At 35.9% G+C, this 21,680-nt stretch overlaps 3 protein-coding genes across 6 annotated transcripts in view; 1 reads left to right on the top strand and 2 right to left on the bottom strand.

Moving 5' to 3' along the window:
- Nucleotides 1-1,390: 1,390 nt before the first annotated feature.
- On the bottom strand, nucleotides 1,391-15,417 carry LOC144841039 (lysine--tRNA ligase-like). 2 transcript variants are annotated; one of them, XM_078697195.1, is made up of 16 exons: nucleotides 15,339-15,397; nucleotides 14,390-14,574; nucleotides 14,060-14,201; nucleotides 13,602-13,764; nucleotides 13,415-13,508; nucleotides 13,222-13,304; nucleotides 12,543-12,646; nucleotides 12,163-12,288; nucleotides 11,721-11,840; nucleotides 11,093-11,255; nucleotides 6,656-6,832; nucleotides 6,287-6,372; nucleotides 5,729-5,814; nucleotides 5,358-5,484; nucleotides 4,953-5,096; nucleotides 1,391-1,648 (listed from the first exon to the last, which is right to left on the bottom strand). In XM_078697195.1, the coding sequence occupies exons 2-16, from the start codon at nucleotides 14,560-14,562 to the stop codon at nucleotides 1,550-1,552; spliced, it is 1,887 nt and encodes a 628-aa protein (XP_078553321.1). In that variant the 5' UTR covers nucleotides 14,563-14,574; nucleotides 15,339-15,397; the 3' UTR covers nucleotides 1,391-1,549. The 2 variants fall into 2 exon arrangements, with proteins under 2 accessions (XP_078553321.1, XP_078553322.1); XM_078697196.1 differs by lacking the exon at nucleotides 14,390-14,574 and having other exon boundaries at nucleotides 15,339-15,417.
- A 617-nt stretch (nucleotides 15,418-16,034) lies between these two features.
- Nucleotides 16,035-17,335, top strand: LOC144841067 (cilia- and flagella-associated protein 90-like). The gene is made up of 4 exons (XM_078697245.1): nucleotides 16,035-16,169; nucleotides 16,310-16,438; nucleotides 16,739-16,849; nucleotides 17,117-17,335. Exons 1-4 carry the CDS (start codon nucleotides 16,092-16,094, stop codon nucleotides 17,255-17,257), a joined length of 459 nt encoding a protein of 152 aa, XP_078553371.1. The 5' UTR covers nucleotides 16,035-16,091; the 3' UTR covers nucleotides 17,258-17,335.
- A 290-nt stretch (nucleotides 17,336-17,625) lies between these two features.
- The window catches only part of LOC144841032 (uncharacterized), a 28,691-nt gene continuing 24,636 nt past the window's right edge, over nucleotides 17,626-21,680 (bottom strand). For all 3 annotated transcript variants that reach the window (XM_078697183.1, XM_078697181.1, XM_078697182.1), the window contains one exon: nucleotides 17,626-21,658. In XM_078697183.1, coding sequence (XP_078553309.1) covers nucleotides 21,417-21,658 — 242 coding nt within the window. In that variant the 3' untranslated portion in view covers nucleotides 17,626-21,416. The remainder of the gene's footprint in view (nucleotides 21,659-21,680) is intronic.

The following is a 21,680-nucleotide window of genomic DNA, read 5'->3' as shown; positions in this document are numbered from 1 at the left end:
CAGTTTTTGTCCATATGCAATCATCGTAAAATTATTTCATCGAATGTATCAAGAGTATAAATAACATTACACGATGTTTTTGAACTGCATACGTGTACTGTCACATTCAACTTTTCTAAGCTTAGGCCTATAGGCATACTGTCTACTTGTACCCTGTTATAAAAGTAATGTAATATTAAAACCACAATGATTAGTTGATTTTATTTGTCATAAAGAAAGTTCCAGATGCAATACGACAATCATTTTTGTTTGAATTAATGTGTGTAATTTTACTTTCTATGGACCAGAGATTCCGAAATAAAATATTGAATTGAATTTTCACATGGCGTGATGTGTGTACAACCATGTCTGAAGTGCCATAATAGTTCATTATACAAATTTAATTAAATGGACAGTAGGCTTAACAACATACATTTTACTAGCATTTAGATATAGCCTATCAAATTATTGATCCAGCTTGACCGGCACTTGATCGTTACGTACCCCTTATTTGCCTATGTTAGAAAAGTAATTTCTTTGTTACATAGGCCTATGTGTTTTTAAACCAATTTCTTTTATGATGATAATGCAAGATCTGTACGTCACAATCAGGTCATTGGTTTAATAAAAAGTTTTTTTTTTCGTACACAAAAATGTTTTAAAGGTACTATTAAACGATTGTTTAATAGTGCGTACTATTGCACGCCATGTGACCTACAATCGTCCAATCAAGTGACAGGAATTTATTTAGGTGTTATATAAAGTTTTATATCAATCACTATCACTGTTTAAATTTCAAATGTTTAATTATTCATAATGTTTAATAGCCTTCGTGATTTTTGATACAGCATTACAATTCAGCTTCTATCAGCAGCTATTCATAATAAACTTGAATACAGTATGTTTTTCATAATACTATCAAATATTCTGTAATAAAAAAGCAAAACTATAAAAGAATCTTTTCATAACAAGTGGGCTACTCAAATATATTTACGTTTTACAACTACAGTATTGCTGCAGTTACACATTGCTCTAAAACCTTTATTAAAATACCTTACATTTTAAAAGATCTTTATGACATAATTAATATGGTAATCTACTTCAGTAGACATTCAATTAATAATTAGTTCATCATTGTCATACGAAGTAAAGGTTGAAACATTCAAATATAATTAGGGTGAGTGTAAATAGCTCATCAATGTCTGTACAGGACATGTATCTGTGTATTGATATATTAGTAACTACTTTAGTAGATATAGACACATTGTCATTCAAATAAAGTGGGCTGAGTGTACATAGATAAGCAATGTCTACTTGGAATATTAGTAAGTTAATTCAGTAGATATAGACACTTCAAATATAAGTAAGAAGTGGTAAAATTGTGAATAGCTCATCAATAACTGTACTTGGGTCTTATTGCATGTCAAGATTTATTGTTTTAAATGAAAAACCACATTTATAGTTAAATCTATAATTAAATTAAAACAAATGTATCAAAGTTTTAGAGGGCTTTCTATTATTAAAGAATCATCCCATCTACAAGAAACATTAGTAATAGATGAGTTACTGGTTATGGCGGTGGTAAAAGATCAGGCTGCTCTGCTGATCTCTGGTCTGCCATTGGTGCCTTCTGATCATCTGGTTTCATGGCAGGAAAGAGAAGAACCTCCTGTGGAACAAAAACATCATCAAATTGATATGGCTGTCAACCTATTGCAGTGTAGGACTTTTTCTTCATAAGAAAAATCCAGATGGTATATTTTCTTATGCTGTGTTGTGAAAAACAAAGACTCAAAACTGTGATACAGTATGTAGTTTTCCTGAATAATCAAAATTATAATGGTATTGGTTTAGTTTTCCTGTTTTTTCCCAACCAATTATCAATTAATAGAAGTACTGAATAAACGTCTCTATGTTGGTGGTTATGGGATAGATGGAAGACCTGGCCTAACTTGACTTAGGTTGATACAGATGAAGATCTTTGTTTTACAACTTAATTGGAAACAATACTACTAATGTTTGTTTGTTTTTCATGATTTTACCTTGATATTGTTCAGTGAGTGAGTGAGGAACATAGTCAGCCCGTCAATGCCCATGCCCCAGCCCTCTGTGGATGGTAGGCCATACTCTATGTCTGTTTTACCTTGATATTGTTTGAGTCAGTAAGGAACATAGTCAGCCCGTCAATGCCCATGCCCCAGCCCTCTGTGGGTGGTAGGCCATACTCTATGTCTGTTTTACCTTGATATTATTTGAGTCAGTAAGGAACATAGTCAGCCTGTCAATTCCCATGCCCCAGCCCCCTGTGGGTGGTAGGCCATACTCTATGTCTGTTTTACCTTGATATTGTTTGAGTCAGTAAGGAACATAGTCAGCCTGTCAATTCCCATGCCCCATCCCCCTGTGGGTGGTAGGCCATACTCTATGTCTGTTTTACCTTGATATTATTTGAGTCAGTAAGGAACATAGTCAGCCTGTCAATGCCCATGCCCCAGCCCCCTGTGGGTGGTAGGCCATACTCTATGTCTGTTTTACCTTGATATTATTTGAGTCAGTAAGGAACATAGTCAGCCTGTCAATGCCCATGCCCCAGCCCCCTGTGGATGGTAGGCCATACTCTATGTCTGTTTACCTTGATATTGTTTGAGTCAGTAAGGAACATAGTCAGCCTGTCAATGCCCATGCCCCATCCCCCTGTGGGTGGTAGGCCATATTCTATGTCTGTTTTACCTTGATATTGTTTGAGTGAGTGAGGAACATAGTCAGCCTGTCAATGCCCATGCCCCAGCCCCCTGTGGATGGTAGGCCATACTCTATGTCTGTTTTACCTTGATATTGTTTGAGTCAGTGAGGAACATAGTCAGCCTGTCAATGCCCATGCCCCATCCCCCTGTGGGTGGTAGGCCATACTCTATGTCTGTTTTACCTTGATATTGTTTGAGTCAGTGAGGAACATAGTCAGCCTGTCAATGCCCATGCCCCATCCCCCTGTGGGTGGTAGGCCATACTCTATGTCTGTTTTACCTTGATATTGTTTGAGTCAGTAAGGAACATAGTCAGCCCGTCAATGCCCATGCCCCAGCCCTCTGTGGGTGGTAGGCCATACTCTATGTCTGTTTTACCTTGATATTATTTGAGTCAGTAAGGAACATAGTCAGCCTGTCAATTCCCATGCCCCAGCCCCCTGTGGGTGGTAGGCCATACTCTATGTCTGTTTTACCTTGATATTGTTTGAGTCAGTAAGGAACATAGTCAGCCTGTCAATTCCCATGCCCCATCCCCCTGTGGGTGGTAGGCCATACTCTATGTCTGTTTTACCTTGATATTATTTGAGTCAGTAAGGAACATAGTCAGCCTGTCAATGCCCATGCCCCAGCCCCCTGTGGGTGGTAGGCCATACTCTATGTCTGTTTTACCTTGATATTATTTGAGTCAGTAAGGAACATAGTCAGCCTGTCAATGCCCATGCCCCAGCCCCCTGTGGGTGGTAGGCCATACTCTATGTCTGTTTACCTTGATATTGTTTGAGTCAGTAAGGAACATAGTCAGCCTGTCAATGCCCATGCCCCATCCCCCTGTGGGTGGTAGGCCATATTCTATGTCTGTTTTACCTTGATATTGTTTGAGTGAGTGAGGAACATAGTCAGCCTGTCAATGCCCATGCCCCAGCCCCCTGTGGATGGTAGGCCATACTCTATGTCTGTTTTACCTTGATATTGTTTGAGTCAGTGAGGAACATAGTCAGCCTGTCAATGCCCATGCCCCATCCCCCTGTGGGTGGTAGGCCATACTCTATGTCTGTTTTACCTTGATATTGTTTGAGTCAGTGAGGAACATAGTCAGCCTGTCAATGCCCATGCCCCATCCCCCTGTGGGTGGTAGGCCATACTCTATGTCTGTTTTACCTTGATATTGTTTGAGTCAGTGAGGAACATAGTCAGCCTGTCAATTCCCATGCCCCAGCCCTCTGTGGGTGGTAGGCCATACTCTATGTCTGTTTTACCTTGATATTGTTTGAGTCAGTGAGGAACATAGTCAGCCTGTCAATTCCCATGCCCCAGCCCTCTGTGGGTGGTAGGCCATACTCTATGTCTGTTTTACCTTGATATTATTTGAGTCAGTAAGGAACATGGTTAGCCTGTCAATGCCCATGCCCCATCCCCCTGTGGGTGGTAGGCCATACTCTATGTCTGTTTTACCTTGATATTGTTTGAGTCAGTAAGGAACATAGTCAGCCTGTCAATTCCCATGCCCCATCCCCCTGTGGGTGGTAGGCCATACTCTATGTTTGTTTTACCTTGATATTGTTTGAGTCAGTGAGGAACATAGTCAGCCTGTCAATGCCCATGCCCCAGCCCCCTGTGGGTGGTAGGCCATACTCTATGTTTGTTTTACCTTGATATTGTTTGAGTCAGTGAGGAACATAGTCAGCCTGTCAATGCCCATGCCCCAGCCCCCTGTGGGTGGTAGGCCATACTCTATGTCTGTTTACCTTGATATTGTTTGAGTCGGTGAGGAACATAGTCAGCCTGTCAATGCCCATGCCCCAGCCCCCTGTGGGTGGTAGGCCATACTCTATGTTTGTTTTACCTTGATATTGTTTGAGTCAGTGAGGAACATAGTCAGCCTGTCAATGCCCATGCCCCATCCCCCTGTGGGTGGTAGGCCATACTCTATGTCTGTTTACCTTGATATTGTTTGAGTCGGTGAGGAACATAGTCAGCCTGTCAATGCCCATGCCCCAGCCCCCTGTGGGTGGTAGGCCATACTCTATGTCTGTTTACCTTGATATTGTTTGAGTCGGTGAGGAACATAGTCAGCCTGTCAATGCCCATGCCCCCTGTGGGTGGTAGGCCATACTCTATGTCTGTTTACCTTGATATTGTTTGAGTCGGTGAGGAACATAGTCAGCCTGTCAATGCCCATGCCCCAGCCCCCTGTGGGTGGTAGGCCTTACTCTATGTTTGTTTTACCTTGATATTGTTTGAGTCAGTAAGGAACATAGTCAGCCTGTCAATGCCCATGCCCCAGCCCCCTGTGGGTGGTAGGCCATACTCTAAAGCAGTACAGAAATTCTCATCAGTAGCCTGGGCTTCATCATCCCCTGCTTCCTTATCCTAGAAAAACAACATTTATAATATTATTCAATATGTACATTATATGGTCAATAATTTGAGATAGATTATACCAATAAGTCTCAAATAGAAATATTGTATATTTTACAGACACAGTTACTTGTCTTGTACAATAATGTTAATTCTATGCAGTTTATTGTTAATCTTAGATAAATATGCCTGTCTAGCAGTTCTACAAATGAATTTAGAACATTTAAATTAATCTTACATTAGATAATCTCTTAAATAATCTACTAATCCCACCTTAGCTTGCATGTCAAATCTTTCCCTTTGTACCACTGGGTCATTCAGTTCAGTGTATGCATTTACTACTTCCTTCTGCATTACAAACAATTCAAATCTCTCAGTTAATCCCTTCACTGAACGGTGCCTAGAGAGAAAATGACAAAATATTTAAATAATTGTTACTGCAGCAATTCAACCTCAAACTACATTATCACTGCTCTGTAATATACTAACATTGTTAGTTTACTGCAGTAATTTTACTTCAACTGATAAAACATCTTTGCTCTGTAATATAAACTCAGATTTTGTTACAATGATTGTACATGAATCATGTTTATTGTCCAGTCATTTACAAAACAATTTATTGAAAACAATACATAAAAACATACCACTTAGATAGAGGGCTCATGATTTCAGGATGGTCCATTATAAACGTAGGGTTGATACAGGTGGGTTCAATATAATCACCAACCAACTGAAATAACAAATACACATTATTCATCTAATGTAACAAATGGAGAACAATAATTTTGTGAACCAATTAATTTACTAGTCTTCAATTCATTGGCCAGCATGTTTAACCACCCATCCTATAATGCTTTCTAAACTAAGTCTTATTCTTAGATTACTTAGCCAGCAGGTTCAACCTCTAAGTTCAATTCACATTTATTTCTCATCCTTTATAATATAGTTTTATAGCATAAATGATGGCAAGGATCCTGCATAGAGAAGTTTACACTTCTGTTTTCGCAGGACCCTTTTACATAAAAAACATAAAACAATAAATACAAAATAATAGATATAAAATAAAAAAAATGTTCCTATATACATTTTAGAGTTGTTCATCATCAAAAAGCGATAGTGTTTTTCTAACATGATTATTTATACATTTATTTTTCTTAAAAAGAAGATATTCAGTTTAAGTCACTATCTTGTATCTTTGTTACCTTGTCTATAAGTCTTGCTGTAGTTCTTGGTGGAGCACACTCACATTCTAATTTAGTACATAATTTATCTAGAAATTGTCTCGTTTCTGAAAATAAAAGAGAGTTACAAAACCACTAGAAAAATAAACAAACATTTATATATAATAATGATAAATCCTATGTTCTTGGTGATATAACCTACTATAAGACAGTTGTAAAGCATTATATATCAACTGATAATGTTAAGATACCGATTAGAAACTATTAAGGGAAGAACAATGTTAAAAGAAAAAGCCTGTTAACATATATTCCACATATAAGCCTTTTGAGCAAATGTAGTGGATACATTTACTATATAAATTTTATATTATTATAAGAAAAATGTTTTACCTTCAGTATCTAGTTGGTCTAAAGGAGGAAACTTGGTCTTCAGAATCTTTTCAAGTTCCGAGATCATGCTTACACGACGGAATGGTGGAGCGAAGTCAATCTCCACGGCTTGTCCATCAGGACCATCTGGATGGTAGGTGACCTTGGTACTGCCGTCTGTCAGGCTTTTCACCATTCCTACGAAATATAAATTTTTTATTGAAGATACACATGTTTATACACGGTGCGTTCTTAAAATAAATATATAGAAACAAACTGATAAAAAATCAATACAACAAACAGAAAAAAATATAATAATTAACCCACCGAAATGATCGCTAAATCTGTAATCTAAATTTATAAACCAATCATAATTTTATAATTTTGGTGGGAAACTTTTGGAGGGAACATTTTATCCTCCTCTGAAGCACCTAATTTTCATGTTGAGTATAAATAGTAAAATGTTATATGTATATTGAAAAAAAAAGAGAGAATAACATCAATAAGACGTATAGAGTAGAAAGACGTATAGAGTAGAAAGACGTATAGAGTAGAAAGACGTATAGAGTACTGGAAAACCACTTGACTTTTTAAACTATTTTTATAAATTAATTTTTGTACGGAGCGAACTTGGAACTATTATTTTGTGATTTGTACTTTGCTTTTGGATATTGTATTTTTTATTTTGAAAGGAACATTGTTTGTAACTCTGTTTTTCTTATATTGTATTGCATTTAATATTTTTATATATAATTTTTTGTATCTTTTTACATATCTGAATGGAAGCAAGGTATGCAAATACTTTTATAACATATTATGTACATAAGTTTACAAATTTCATTAGTAAAATTGTTATTAGCATGATAACTTTAAGATCTGGTAAAAATATTGATAAGACCATGTCAGAAAAAGAAGAGGCAAAGTCAATGAAATGTATGATAAAATGGATAGGGATATTGATTTGCCCAAAATACCAGGCGGTATATAATGCTTGAATATTTCCGAATGAAGTTTGAGGCTGAAGCCAAAAACAAAAAGTTAGAATTACAGTACCAACAAGACCAATTAAAATTAGAAGCAGATATAGAACAAAGAAAAATTGTATAATAAGAGTGAAAATGTTGGAATTAGAAAATAGGTCTAGACAGTAATGCTAGGAATGTAGTAGAGGAAATGAAGGTAAAGGTCCTAACTTTGAAGGAATCAGATGATATTGATATATTATATATATTAGAACATTTAAACACTTGGCAGAAGCCACAGGTTGGGATGAGAATACGTGGGCCGCTACGTTAGCGCCTGAACTTTCTGGTAAAGCTAGGACAGTCTATGCATCCTGGACTGTACAAGGATGTGTAGATTATGATACCTTAAAAAAGGTAATCTTAGAAAAGTATGATGTGTCCACAGAGATATATAGACTTAAATCTAGAAATTCAAACAGAGTTAAAGATGTGTTCACCATGTTTTATTGGGTCATGATTTGGACCAGAATTGACAGCTACCGAAATGAATAATTTTTTGGACAAACATGAAGATAAATCTAAAGATAAAACAGTCAAACATAAGAATTATGAACAACAGCACAAACTGATACAATTGGAAATAAATGATGACTCACTCAAAGGAGCATTTGACAGGGTTGTCCCTATAGAAGAAATAGGTCAGCATAGGGTATGTTTTTTTATGAGACAAGGTATATAGATGAGAAAATGGAATAGTATTAAAGATAAGAATAACCAAGTGGAACAGATTGTATTATCCACTCATCCACGTAGGTCATAATGTGCCATTTGCAGGTCACATGGGTGTTGAGAAAACTAAAAGTAGGGTACTGAACCAATTCTATCGGCCAGGTATATTTAAAGATGTGGTAGTCTATTGAAAAGTCTGTAAGGAATGCCAAAAGGTAGATAAGGAAAAAAGGAAACATACTCTGATACCATTACCGATTATAAGTACAACATTTAAACGTATAGCGATAGATATTGTTGGAACCTTATCTAGAACAGTATTGTTACAATGTACTGCCATTTGGTATGCAAAATAGCATTGATCATCCTCAGGAGTGAGAATGTAGAAAGTCCAGGAAACTTGGAATATAAGTGAAATTGGGTGACTTGCTAAAAAAGATAGCAAGGTTCACAGTGGGAGGAATGTCTATTAGTATTGGAAAGTACTAGAGCTGAGTCAAATAGATGACAAGGGTAATGATTATCCCATTGTGAATTTAAGTAGAAAGTTATCTATGCATGAGCAGAGATATTCAGTGCCGGAAAAAGAGTTTTGGCTATCAATTAGCTTGCATATTATCTGTATGGTTGTGAATTCCAAGTTCATATTGACCATAAAGCATTGAGATGGATGGAGTCAATGAAGGGTGCAAATGTTAGACTTATAATAATAATAATAATAATTTGTAATGCGCCAATTCCAGCAGTAAGTGATCAAAGGCGCGGTGTATGAGAGCTCAATTTGAAAGAAAAAGATGGGTTTTCAAGGCAAATTTAAAGGCGATAATAGAAGAACATGATCTAATAGAGGCGGGTAGGTCATTCCATAGGCGAGAGGCAGCAGAAGTAAAGGTGCTTAGGCCATACATTTTAGTGTTAAAAGTCGGAATGGAAAGGAGATAGATTTTTTTAGGACAAGCGAAGGCGACAGTGAGTCTTTGAGATTAGGTAAGAGTAAGGTATTTTCGGATACGACCAATATTGCGAGCATGGAAATTAGCAGATTTGCAAACCGAGCTGATATGTTCAGCAAAAGTTAGGTGGTGATCAAAAAGTACACCAAGATTTCTTACGGATGCAGCTGCTTTAATTTGTGTAGTTCCAATATTCAGAGGGCGGAAAACAGGTTTGGGAAAAGAAACTTAAGACAAAGATAAAAATTCAGTCTTATTGGCATTGAGTTTGAGCATGTTGTTTGTGATCCAGATTTGGATTTCAGATATGCATTTTTCAAGCTTGAGGAGTGAAGAATTATAGTCGGACAGAGGGTAAAACGAGATGTATATTTGAATGTCATCGGCATACATAAGAAACTGAATCTTAATTGAATGCAAAATAGCAGCGATAGGTAGCATGTAAAGTTAGAACAGAAGTGGTCCAAGGACAGACCCTTCAGGAACACAATTTCTAATCTTAGGGCAAGACACCACGCCATTTATGCAGATTTGTTGGGAGCGAGAAGAAAGGTAAGAGGAAAACCATTCAAGAACAACGTGAGATAAACCAAAATGGTATGAAAGCCTATGAATGAGAAGAGCATGGTCAATTGTATCAAAAGCTGCAGACAGATCTAGGAGTACAAAGGCAACAGAATTACGATTATCTATAGAATTTGAGATATCATGATGTACTTTTTTAAGGGCGGTCTCAGTACTATGCCCAGTTTTGTAGGCAGACTGGTAGACTTAATTAAGGCGATATTTGTTTAGATAATCAGATAATTGATATGATACAGCTTTTTCAAGTAATTTTGAAACAAATGAAAGATTGGAAATTGAACGGTAGTTGCTAGGATCTTCCTTGTCAAGATTGTGTTTTTTAAGCACAGGGGTAACATACTGTATGCAAGCTTATAAGACTTTGGAAAAATGCCAGTGGATAGAGATTGGTTGATGATGTGTAAAAGAGCGGGAGCAAGTTCATGAGAGCATGCTTTCATGAGATGCGTTGGAAGAGGATCTAAAAGACAAATGGAATTTGAAGATGAGTTAATTAAATCGAGTAGGTCTTTGTGTTGAACAGCTTTAAATGACCTCAGATTGGAAGTACATTGTATATCATGGGCAGATGCAACAAGCAGCTGAAGGGGTTATGAGATGTGCTCTGTTTCTGCAAGGATATAAATTCAAATTTAAGAAAGGTAATGCAGATGGTTTAAGCTGTGAATAAGTGATATTATAGAGGTGTTATTTTAGTAGTAAAGAGTTAAAGTGAAATTGTTTTTAATTTTTTTTTTAAAGATTACTAGACAACAATGATTCTGTAATGAACATTGTTACAATCTACCATGTAAAAGGTAGTGAACTCATTAAGCACAGTACTTACTAGACAACAATGATTCTGTAATGAACATTGTTACAATCTACCATGTAAAAGGTAGTGAACTCATTAACCACAGTACTTACTAGACAAAAATGATTCTGTAATGAACATGGTTACAATCAACCATGTAAAAGGTAGTGAACTCATTAACCACAGTACTTACTAGACAACAATGATTCTGTAATGAACATTGTTACAATCTACCAAGCAAAAGGTAGTGAACTCATTAAACACAGTACTTACTAGACAACAATGATTCTGTAATGAACATGGTTACAATCTACCATGTAAAAGGTAGTGAACTCATTAAACACAATACTTACTAGACAACAATGATTCTGTAATGAACATTGTTACAATCTACCATGCAAAATGTAGTGAACTGATTAAGAACGGTACTTACCAGACAACAATGATTCTGTAATAGACATCAGGTCATTATAATCTGCATACGCCATGTAAAATTCACAGGTAGTGAACTCTGGGTTATGGGTCATATCGATACCCTCATTACGGAATTGTCGTCCTATTTCATATACTCTATCAATGCCACCAACCACTAACATCTACACATAGGAAGAGTTAATTTATACAGATTATAACAACTATATACTATGTAAAAGAGTTACCAAAAAAAAAAAAAATTGAATTTGCATTAGTTATGGAAGCTATAGTATTATACAATGTTACATAATTATGTTAAAAAATAGAATTTATGATTAATTATATTATACTGCGATGTGTTGGCTCCAGTGATTCCCAGGTGTTCATTTATTGGTATGGTGGACTTAACATGCTTTACGCATTTTGTAACATTTTTAAAATATGAAGTATGAATGAACTTGTTGTCATAATTTTGTATGGATGCCAACATAATAACACAATACCATTTTGGAAATGAAAATAAATAATATAAAATATCTATATAAGAAATAAATTTCTCTATCTTATTATATATCTATGTTAACTTTGACTATCCAACTGTTAATAATTAAATGTAACACCATCGTTAGTGTGTGTAGCTAACATACCTTATGATAAAGTTCAGGCGCTACACGCATAAACAGATCCATATTTAAATCATTGTGGTGCGTAACAAAGGGTTTAGCTGTTGCCCCTCCTGCTATCATATTCATCATTGGGGTCTCAATCTAAAACAACAACAAAACACAACAAGTGAGAACAAAATAGATAATAGTGTTATATTAAAGAGAATAAAAAGATATTTTGCTCAACTGCGAACTTATTTGAACTTCGCTCAGTTGATCATACTTAAAATACAGAAAATAATAAAGAATATAAAGATCTTTTTAGTGGGACTCAAACCGACTTTGTCTTCATACCTAGACTGTACAGCATATGTTTGTTGAGGTTTAGTAAATAATTATTAAGGTTAGATAATGTGGTATCACCAGTAACTAATCTTGTAATGATAACAATTATCAAGAAACATATCACTGGTTTCTACCTTACCTCAAGAAAACCCAAATTATCAAGAAATTTGCGAACGTAAGCAACTATCTTGGCACGGGCAATGAACTTCTGTCTGACATATTCATTCATAATCAGATCTAGGTATCGCTGTCGAAATCGAGTTTCCTAAAAATGAAATAAACAAATCAAATAATGTTTTCAATTAATACAAAATAATTGTCTTTTCAATTTATGAACACAGAATACAAAATTAGCTGATAAAGTATAATTTGATTTACCTTTATCAAAGTATATTGATCAAGACATCAAGAAACTCAACAGTTCTTTTCAGAACCGTATATACCTGGTGTACTGTGGTAACTTTACTGTATACATATTCAACATATTAATTTTGTCATGCAAACAATATATTAATTTACCTTGTTGGTTAGTCCAAAATGTAGATGAGGTAACATGTGCAAACAAGGTGACAATAGCGTCATTGTTTGTGGAATGATACTTAGTTCTCCTTTCTTTGTTTTTCCTATTTAAAAAAAAAAATTTGTTGGAACAAATTGAAATTTTATTTTCATTGAGCATATTTTCCATTAGTTGAATGGCCAATTGCTTAAGACAGTGGAACCGTAATTACATATCCATAACATCTTCAGGGGTTCGAGCCTCATTTACTCCATGGTTCTGGTGGTAGAACGAGTCTTCTCGGATAAGGACTATAAACTGTAAGTCCAGTGTACAAATCTAGCTCATGTGCACTTTAACCTAGTACATATTTCGAGACAAGTAGGGGGTTACCCTGGTGTATTAGTACATCACAGCCACTGACGATAACTGGGCCCTCTGGGAGACCAGTCTTTGACTGAAGAGATCACCCAGTATAAATAGATAATACAAAACAAACATAATAAAATCTCAAGAATCATATTCATAAGCTCTGATTGGTTGCGCATTTTACATCACAAAAAGCAGGTAGAAATATGAACATGTGTGTGAATAAACCAACACTTTCAAATCACAATAATATAATCAATACATGCAATCTGTACAAATGCCTCATGTTTATTCTTTCCAAAACAATACCATGGTAACAGAACAACCTACCTGGATTACCCACAATGCCAACAATATCACCTCTTCTTAATTTATCATTTATTTTGAAGAACTCTTCTTCAGAGGTATAGTTGCTAAGAAAATTTAAAAAAATATTATACAGCTTAAAAACACTATTTTATATAGCACCTAAATAAATTCCTGTCATTTGATTGGACGATTGTGGGTCAAAAAAAACACTTACTTGGCATTTGCCATGACCTGCAACTTTTTTCCCTCTGACCTAAGGTCATAAAAGATCAATTTGTTTCCTTGCAGTCTTTTGGCATGGATACGACCTAAGATAAGACAAATATAATGAATCAGTACAATTGAAATTCACACCAGGCAATGATGTGTAAATTCTATTATAGCTAAATATGACTTATTACCTGCTAAATTGACAACATCTTCAAGATGTTCACCAACTTCTAAGCCATTGTATTTATTAATAAATGCTGTTAACGAGATGGTCACATTAAACTTGTGTGGGTATGGGGAATCCCCAGCTGCTTTCAACTCCGCAACTGCCTTGGATCTTATCTTGAAGTATTGCTGAAAGTAAATACAAATTACAAATGTAAATGTTGCTGAATACTGGGCTGAATTGTGTGTAAATGAAACTATCTTCTCCCATAAGGGTCCTTTTGTGTTGTACATCGGTTACCAAACAACTGGGGCTGAGATGAATCAGTACACCGGGGTAACCCTACTCTTCCAAAAGATGAACTGGGTTCTTTAAAGTGCACACAAGCCAGATATGTACACTAGAACTACAGGCTTTATCCACAAAAACAATTTTTATAGATAGGTACAATAGTGAATATTTTAGTATGAAATTAAGACTTACATTTGGATCTAGAGTTTCCTCATCCTCCGATAGTTTCTTTGGAGTTTTTTTCTCAACTTTTGCTTCTTCCTCTGCTCGTTGTTTGGTTTTTTCTTCCTTTTCTTTCGCCTTCTTTTCAGCCTTTGCTCTCCTCTTCTGTTCACTGAAATGATTAAAATGTTTATAAGTGTGTGATTATTTTAAACATTTCTATTATTAATGTACAAAATAACACAAAATGACACAGTTACTATAGAGAATCAATCAAAAACATACATATATACACGACACGACAACTTAAAACAGATAGCCAGCAAGAAATGAGCCAGACCCCAGATGCCTAGCACTAACCTGCAGTAATCTCTTAGATGAAAAGTGTGAGTAGAATCAATGCAACACACAGCATGGTGGCCTACACAACTCCTCCTAGCCCGCTGTGTTAGCAAGCTTACTTTCTCGCACTGTGAAAGGGTGGTGCATGTTGCACGTCGCAATGCTAGGCTCAACATTGGGGTAAAGTTCATTTCTTGCTAAGTCTGCAGCATATAAGAAAGTATTCAAAACTTGTTCTTTAAATAATGGTACTGTATGCAAGTATCATCAAATGTATAATAATTCAATAATATAAAATATTTATTTAAACAATAAAATAAAACAGCGTTTCATCATACATATTGTGCACTATAGCAATCATCATCATCATATTCCATAATATGATTGAATGATGATAGTCATAATAATTAATTCACACATTAAAAAAACGCAGTGGCCATGTCTATGTCTAATCGTAGATGCAATTCCTGTGCTATATCTACAGTACGCCTATTGACCAGATCGGGCCTCCTCCTCAAGATGGTGAGGAAAAAAAAACCAGTGAGTTTCGAACCCCTGCTGACTGAGGGCTACAGCTTGCGACTTTGCGATGGGGCGACTTTGCAATGGGGCGACTTTGCAATAGGGCGACTGTGTCGGGGCGACTTTATTTTGGGTCGACTTTGTAAGGAGCGACTTTGTAAGGAGCGACTTTGTAAGGGGCGACTTTGTAAGGGGCGACTTTGCGATGCGGAGACTTGACTAGCATCCATACGGGCATCCCCCGCTAGCTAGCTAGATGTATGCCTCAGCAGTCGGATCTTCGGAGTTAGCAGCTGGCCTAGCCTAGTAGACGCTAGTCTACAATACATAGGCCTAGGGCTATATATACATGCAGAACGTCATGTTAACATAAATATCAAAACATATATTAAATACGCAATCAATGCAATTCAAATTTCACTAAAAATAACAATTAATTCGCTACCTTTTACTTAATTTTTGAACACCGGTATCTGCCATGCTGCCTTCCTTGTTGTCGCAATTGCAACGCGCATGTCAAAAAAGAGCTGATGAAATTAGATGAAATTTTTTACATTTATAACGCGTCAAAAGAGCAAAAAACGCGTTTCAAATGTCAAACATGACGCCGGCCACTTTTTTTTCTTTCAAAATTAGATTTGTTGTACGATAAATTACCTCCCGCAAGCGGCCACCCGCAAAATTCGTATTCGTAATTTTGATATTATTGTGCTTTATATATTAACTTTATTCGAAGCGGTTTTAAAAACATTTCGGTGAAGAACTGTGTTTGTTTTAGATGAAATGAGAAAACTACACAGATTTTGATCGGCCATGCATTTTCATATGGCCACATTTCCCGGTCAAGAGGATGGCCGGCCGCTTACGGAAGGTTCAACTGTATAATAAGAAATGTGTAGGCCACTCTATCCGCCGAGACATTGGACAATGCGCGACGTACGCGGCTTTAGAGACATAATAATGTGCGAGATCGAGGCAAAATGAAATAAGTACGTACTCATAGTACTACGCGCGCGTCCCGATATATCCCAACAACCAGAACTCAGCGTACGATCGCGCATAATGGCGTATCTATTGGTTACTGTATTCGTTGGAAACGTAGTTTTATTTAATCATAAGTCACAGTCATTGATTAACTGACCCTGAAGTGAACAACTATAAATAATCTAAAAAAAATATTAAAGTGAATAAAAAGACAATGTCAACTATGTCAAATTACGGGAGAAAAATTCCCACACCAGAAGAAGTAAAATTAAGGTGGATTGAAATTGTGAGGGTAAGTCGGCTTCTTTTCTAATAAAAAATAAATAGGCTACACGTTAAGCCTATAGGCCTAGGCATAGTATACTAATACTATTAGGCTAGGTCTACAGATAATATCATCATGCTTTATCTGGTTTTATATTATATTTTTAGCGTGAAAAGAACATTCGAAAGAAACATTTAGCAACTAAAGGAGACGGGTCTGAACAATGGCCTGGCATTAAACCAGCATCGGAAGAAGAACACAAAAGAAAAATAACATATTTCAATAATAACAAACAGGTGAGCTAGCAACCTCAGAACGAACAACAAATTTACTTTATCTAACCTTCATTTTTATTAATTTTCATCCAAAATAAAAGAACCATAAAAAATAAAATAGAAGAATCATGTGATTTAATGACGTATCGCCTGTTCCATTCACATACTAGGCCTATACCGAAGAGACCGTAGAGAGGCCTAAATAAACTGTTTGATTTGCGCACTTGTACCATAATAGGCCTACCAAAGAGAGAGCGCGTAAATGTAATGCATCTTTGCATAATGTTTCATCACGGTTTTTTTTATGGTCTGAACTCTTAGTACCAGCCTAGCTCAACTTACGACCGACTATTCCATGTCGAGGAGGGATTCCATAGCAAGATACATCGAGATGATCGTCAGCATACGATGAACCTGAATGTATTTTCAGAGGTATGTTATTACTCGATCCACTCATGGTGAAAGCGGGGACGACGTTTGGTTTCCACTAGGACGCAACGTAAGGACATGTTTTGACCAACCAATCACAAGCTAGTCCATTGCGTTGCGTCCTACTTGTGGAAAATAGCATGAATGCTAGAGTGATCGAACGATGAAATGAAATAAGCTTTACATCACATTTAATTTAACATTAATCTACACCTTTAAATTTAATAAAATTGCGAATATTGGATAATGTGTGACATTTTTTTCTTAAAGGAATCTTCGAAGCAAATACCCGTGTTATCGTCATCAGCTTACGGGCACGGGATATCGCTAGAAGTGCCTTCACGTCAACACGCGCGTATCGAGCGCGTCGTCAAAGGTTTCTACCGCACACGTGGAACAAATCTACCATAATATGGATCAGACTTATCGTAATGTAGATACATTATTATGGAATAGCCATAACAACGGAAGGTGTAATAATAAACATTTATGTATACATAGTACAGAGTATCAATTGAATTTTATCTAAAATATTGATTTTGAGTTTTTAAGTTTGGTTCCCACTTGGATGCAACGCAACGACGTACGTAGGCACAACGCAAGTGCGTCGCGATTATTCAAATTTACTGCGGCGCGATTACATTTACGTTGCGTATGGGAACCAATCTTCATTACTTTTAATACATTGTCGAGTCTTGTTGGACTATTAATATTCATTACTTTTGAACACAAATGGTCTTATAGGAACGCATGTAATACGACAAAAAGTCAGATAAAAATATAATTTCATAAGCTTTATACCAAAGAAGAAAGCAATGTCATAATACAAATAAACACAGGTTATAATATAATCACACAGAAGATGGTGGGAACAAATCAGCACAGGGCTCTTAACTCACAAACAATTATAATATAGACATATGAACACTTGATAGGACATACCGTCTGCCGCCCGAGCGTTTGGGACCCACGAGTGTATTATGGTATGGACCAGTTTAAATGCTGTTTTGCCTCAACAAAATGTATGTAAATAAAGTTGTAAAATATGATATCAACCGCGTAACGCATTATCGCCACCATGATGTCGGTATGTTCCCATCCAAAATATTAATTAATGGTTTCAATTAAAATAATATATCTAATAAAAATGTCTTCACCCACAAATAACCGTTAGCTTATAATTATGCATGTTAATATTTGAATAATCAAGATTTAAACAAAAACTTCGGGGGTTAATGTAATGGCACTTATTAAGTAAAAAGAGCGTACTGTGCATTGGGGCGTATCAGGACGGGGTAAAGAAGAAGATAAGCTCCTAACTGCAGTAACAACTGGACACACCCAAATTAGAAACTTAAATCTCATTCATTCCTGAAATAATTTCGAATATTCGAAAACTACAATATTACCTTATGGGCACATTTAGATAAATAGTAAATCAATTACACTGACCATCCATTTAGGCCTATAACTAATAATCTCTCTCCACAATAAACAATTATTATTTACTATAATAAATAATAACACAATAAATTCATTCATGTCCAATTTTGGTCCATCACCTTAAAAAAATATCACATCTTTACAATAAATGATCGAAAATATACACCAATTGACTGTGGTTTATATAAATTTACAATAACCAGTCGTAAATAATGTAATGGAAGCCTGGTTCCTACCAGGAGACAATGCAAGGACATACACGTCACGCAACGCACAGGTAATTCGACCAATCACAAGCAACGGATCATCTAACAGCCACTTGTGATTGGTCAAACTTATTTGCGTTGCGCGTACATCCTTACGTTGCCAATACGTTTCTTCATTGTACCCATGGGAACCAAGCTAGTAGAAGGATTTAGAGGTTTCGAGTGACAGATGCACTTCTTTACATTAAGAACACTGTGACCAAATTAACAAAACACAGTATTCGCTAGCACCAGTGTATTATAGTACTACTGTTAGCCCTGATATGGATATAGGTGGATTGACAAAAACATGAGGAGCTGGGATGAGGATAGTGATAGGGGGAGGTTGTCTCTGCACTGGTTTACCAAAGGGTCAAACTATCCACCAATTAAATAAAACTATTGGAACCAATTGATGATACTGAGTATATCGAGGAATACTCTCACAATGGTTTCTAACTAAAGACAGTTCTTAACTAGTGGTCTTTGATTGGAGGATAAGTTAAAGGGTCAGTAATTATGTTTCCACCTCAATTATTACAAACTTTTTCCTCACACCCTGTTAATAAATCCTGAGTTAGGTTTTACAAAGGAGGAAACTACCATTTTCAGGTGAGGTAAACTCGCAACAATTAATGCTAAAATAATACACTCTTTACCAATACAGACAACAAGCATTTGACACATACGAATGACATATGATAGAAACTAATGATCCGTTAAATTATTGAACATGTTTAACAGCGTACAGACATTCACCAATCACACTTCAGTGAGATATTTCCCATACCTACTAAGTATTTAAATAGATATTTAAGTTTTTCCCTTAACTTGTATTCACTTAGACAGGTTTTTTTTTTTAATTTAAGGTTTAATATTTCTCTTAGCCTAAAGGCCAATTTACAGACGAGCGGTATAACGGTAGTAAACATATAGAATCTATGTTATTTCTTACAAAACGCGGAGTGGACAGGCGGTTTCCGCTCAGGACAGATACAAAATCTATGTGGATAAGCTACGCGGTTTTCCGCTTACCGTTACCGCTTGTCTTTATAAATTGGCCTTTAGAGTGAATGGTGAACACAGCCTCTGTTTCAAACTTGGACGCAAAGTTTTATGTAGCTTGTAAGAATTACTCAATACTCAAATTCAATCTTAAAATTGCTAGTGTTACTGTTATATTAGCAAGGTATTGCTAGAAATCTTAAGGTATAAACATTATTTATATATAATCATATGTAAACACAAAATCATATTTTCTTAGTACTTTGTGAATTAACTGAATGAAGATAGTACATGTACATATAAAATTATAAGTGAACAACGTATTACCCAAACTTGTAAAAATATTTTTAAAGGAAAAAATTATTTTGGTATAAATTGTGAATTTATTAAAAAATGTTATAAACTGAAATTCACTTATCAACTAAAAAGGCTTCAAACGGATTTTTGGAAGAAAAAAGGATAAATAATTATTAGGTTTACATATTATTAATTTTATAAATTATCACCCTCTCTCAATTGAAAAATAGATTCCAGTTTCTCGCAGTAATAAAAATTAATTTTCAAATAAAAAAAGAAATTCTTTGTGAATTTTATGGCCAGAGATTTTAGCAAACATTAAGTTAATAATACTGTTATTATAATTAAATTTCAATACAGATGTCAAAGGTCAAATATTAATAATGGTAGAATAACACAAAAACATTTAAGTAGAAACAAATGTTTTAATGTTTAATATATATCATGTTTTAATCTCAAAGGTTTTAGGACCTAGCAAAAAAAACAAACATTTGGTCAAAACATGGAGAACATTCATTCATGAAATAATATTTCTTTTCTCCACGGTCAAAATTTGGTCATAAAAAAAATTAATAATTACAGGAAAGCACGTCAAAATGAAAAATCTAAAAAGTGTTGGTATGTTAGAAAACATAATTAATTTCACCCTATTTTATTCCAAACTAAATTATTATTTATACACCTAGTATTTGGTTTAATTATTAGCTATTGCAACTGCTTTTACACCTAATAATAGCTAATGCTGTACATTCATCAACAGAATACAGAGGAAATCCTTAGGCCTTTGGTTGCTCAATTGTGGCGATTAACAGATTTTGGTTGTTGTGTTAATTATTGCAACTAATACCTAGGTCAGGGCTAGGGCTGCTTAGATAATGCTCAGACTTACATCGCATTACAATGAGTATTGTCATCAATTACCATGTTTGACAATGCATAATCGTGTGTTAAAGCTCAATATTGCAATTGTCACCCACAGCAGAAAATCACAACACTGATAAAAATAAACAGTGTGTCAACCAATTTATGATTTGGAGTAAACTGTTTAAGGGTCTTTCACACCTGTTCCGGCACGGTTCCGGTCGTTTGTACGCGTCTAAGCGCATATCGATTGGTGCATGGCCACGTGGAGCATTGTGAAAACGGAACATTGGTGTTCAATTCGCCGGTCCTGAACCGTGCCGGAACAGGTGTGAAAGGCCCTTTATTCCGATTGATTACACCACCTCAAATCGCAATGTAATGCATGTCTGAATAGGGTGCAATGCAGTAGGTCGACATAGAACTGATTGCAACTAGTTATAGGGCAACAAATAACACATGATTTACTGAAAGCAACACAACTCAACCCAACTGCAATCATGTTGACATATTTTGTGAAACTGTGTGTTACTTTGAGTGGTGTTCAATTGCATTCAGCCGCTTAATAGAGGAGTTCCAATTCCATGTCGTCCTAAGCCCGTCTTTAGGATACACATATTCGCATAAATCACATTCGCAATAACTGACGAGGGCGCTGAATACCGTACCGTAGCTGCATCCACATACAATCAAAATCATTTGTACAACTTTTCATCAACTCAATACGTTTCAGAATCGGACGTGTCTGCGTTGCTACCGGTCCGACTGTGATTGCCATCCCCGTCAGTAAGGTCAAGGCTACCTAGTGTGCGCGTCTGGCCTAGCTCGCCGGTCAACGCCATAGTGATTCGTGAATTGGCTGCTGTGCTGTTCGGTGAGAATGGAATCATTTGTGCCAGGATTATAGCGAGGCAGTCAGCCACTTTAGAATTAGCTGAACAACTTAAAGCTGGTGTGTACCCTATGCAAGAAAACAAAAAAAT

The sequence above is a fragment of the Antedon bifida genome, chromosome 4 (assembly GCF_963402885.1).
Source record: "Antedon bifida chromosome 4, ecAntBifi1.1, whole genome shotgun sequence".
Lineage (NCBI taxonomy): Eukaryota > Metazoa > Echinodermata > Crinoidea > Comatulida > Antedonidae > Antedon > Antedon bifida.
This window is presented reverse-complemented; position numbering and strand designations above follow the sequence as displayed.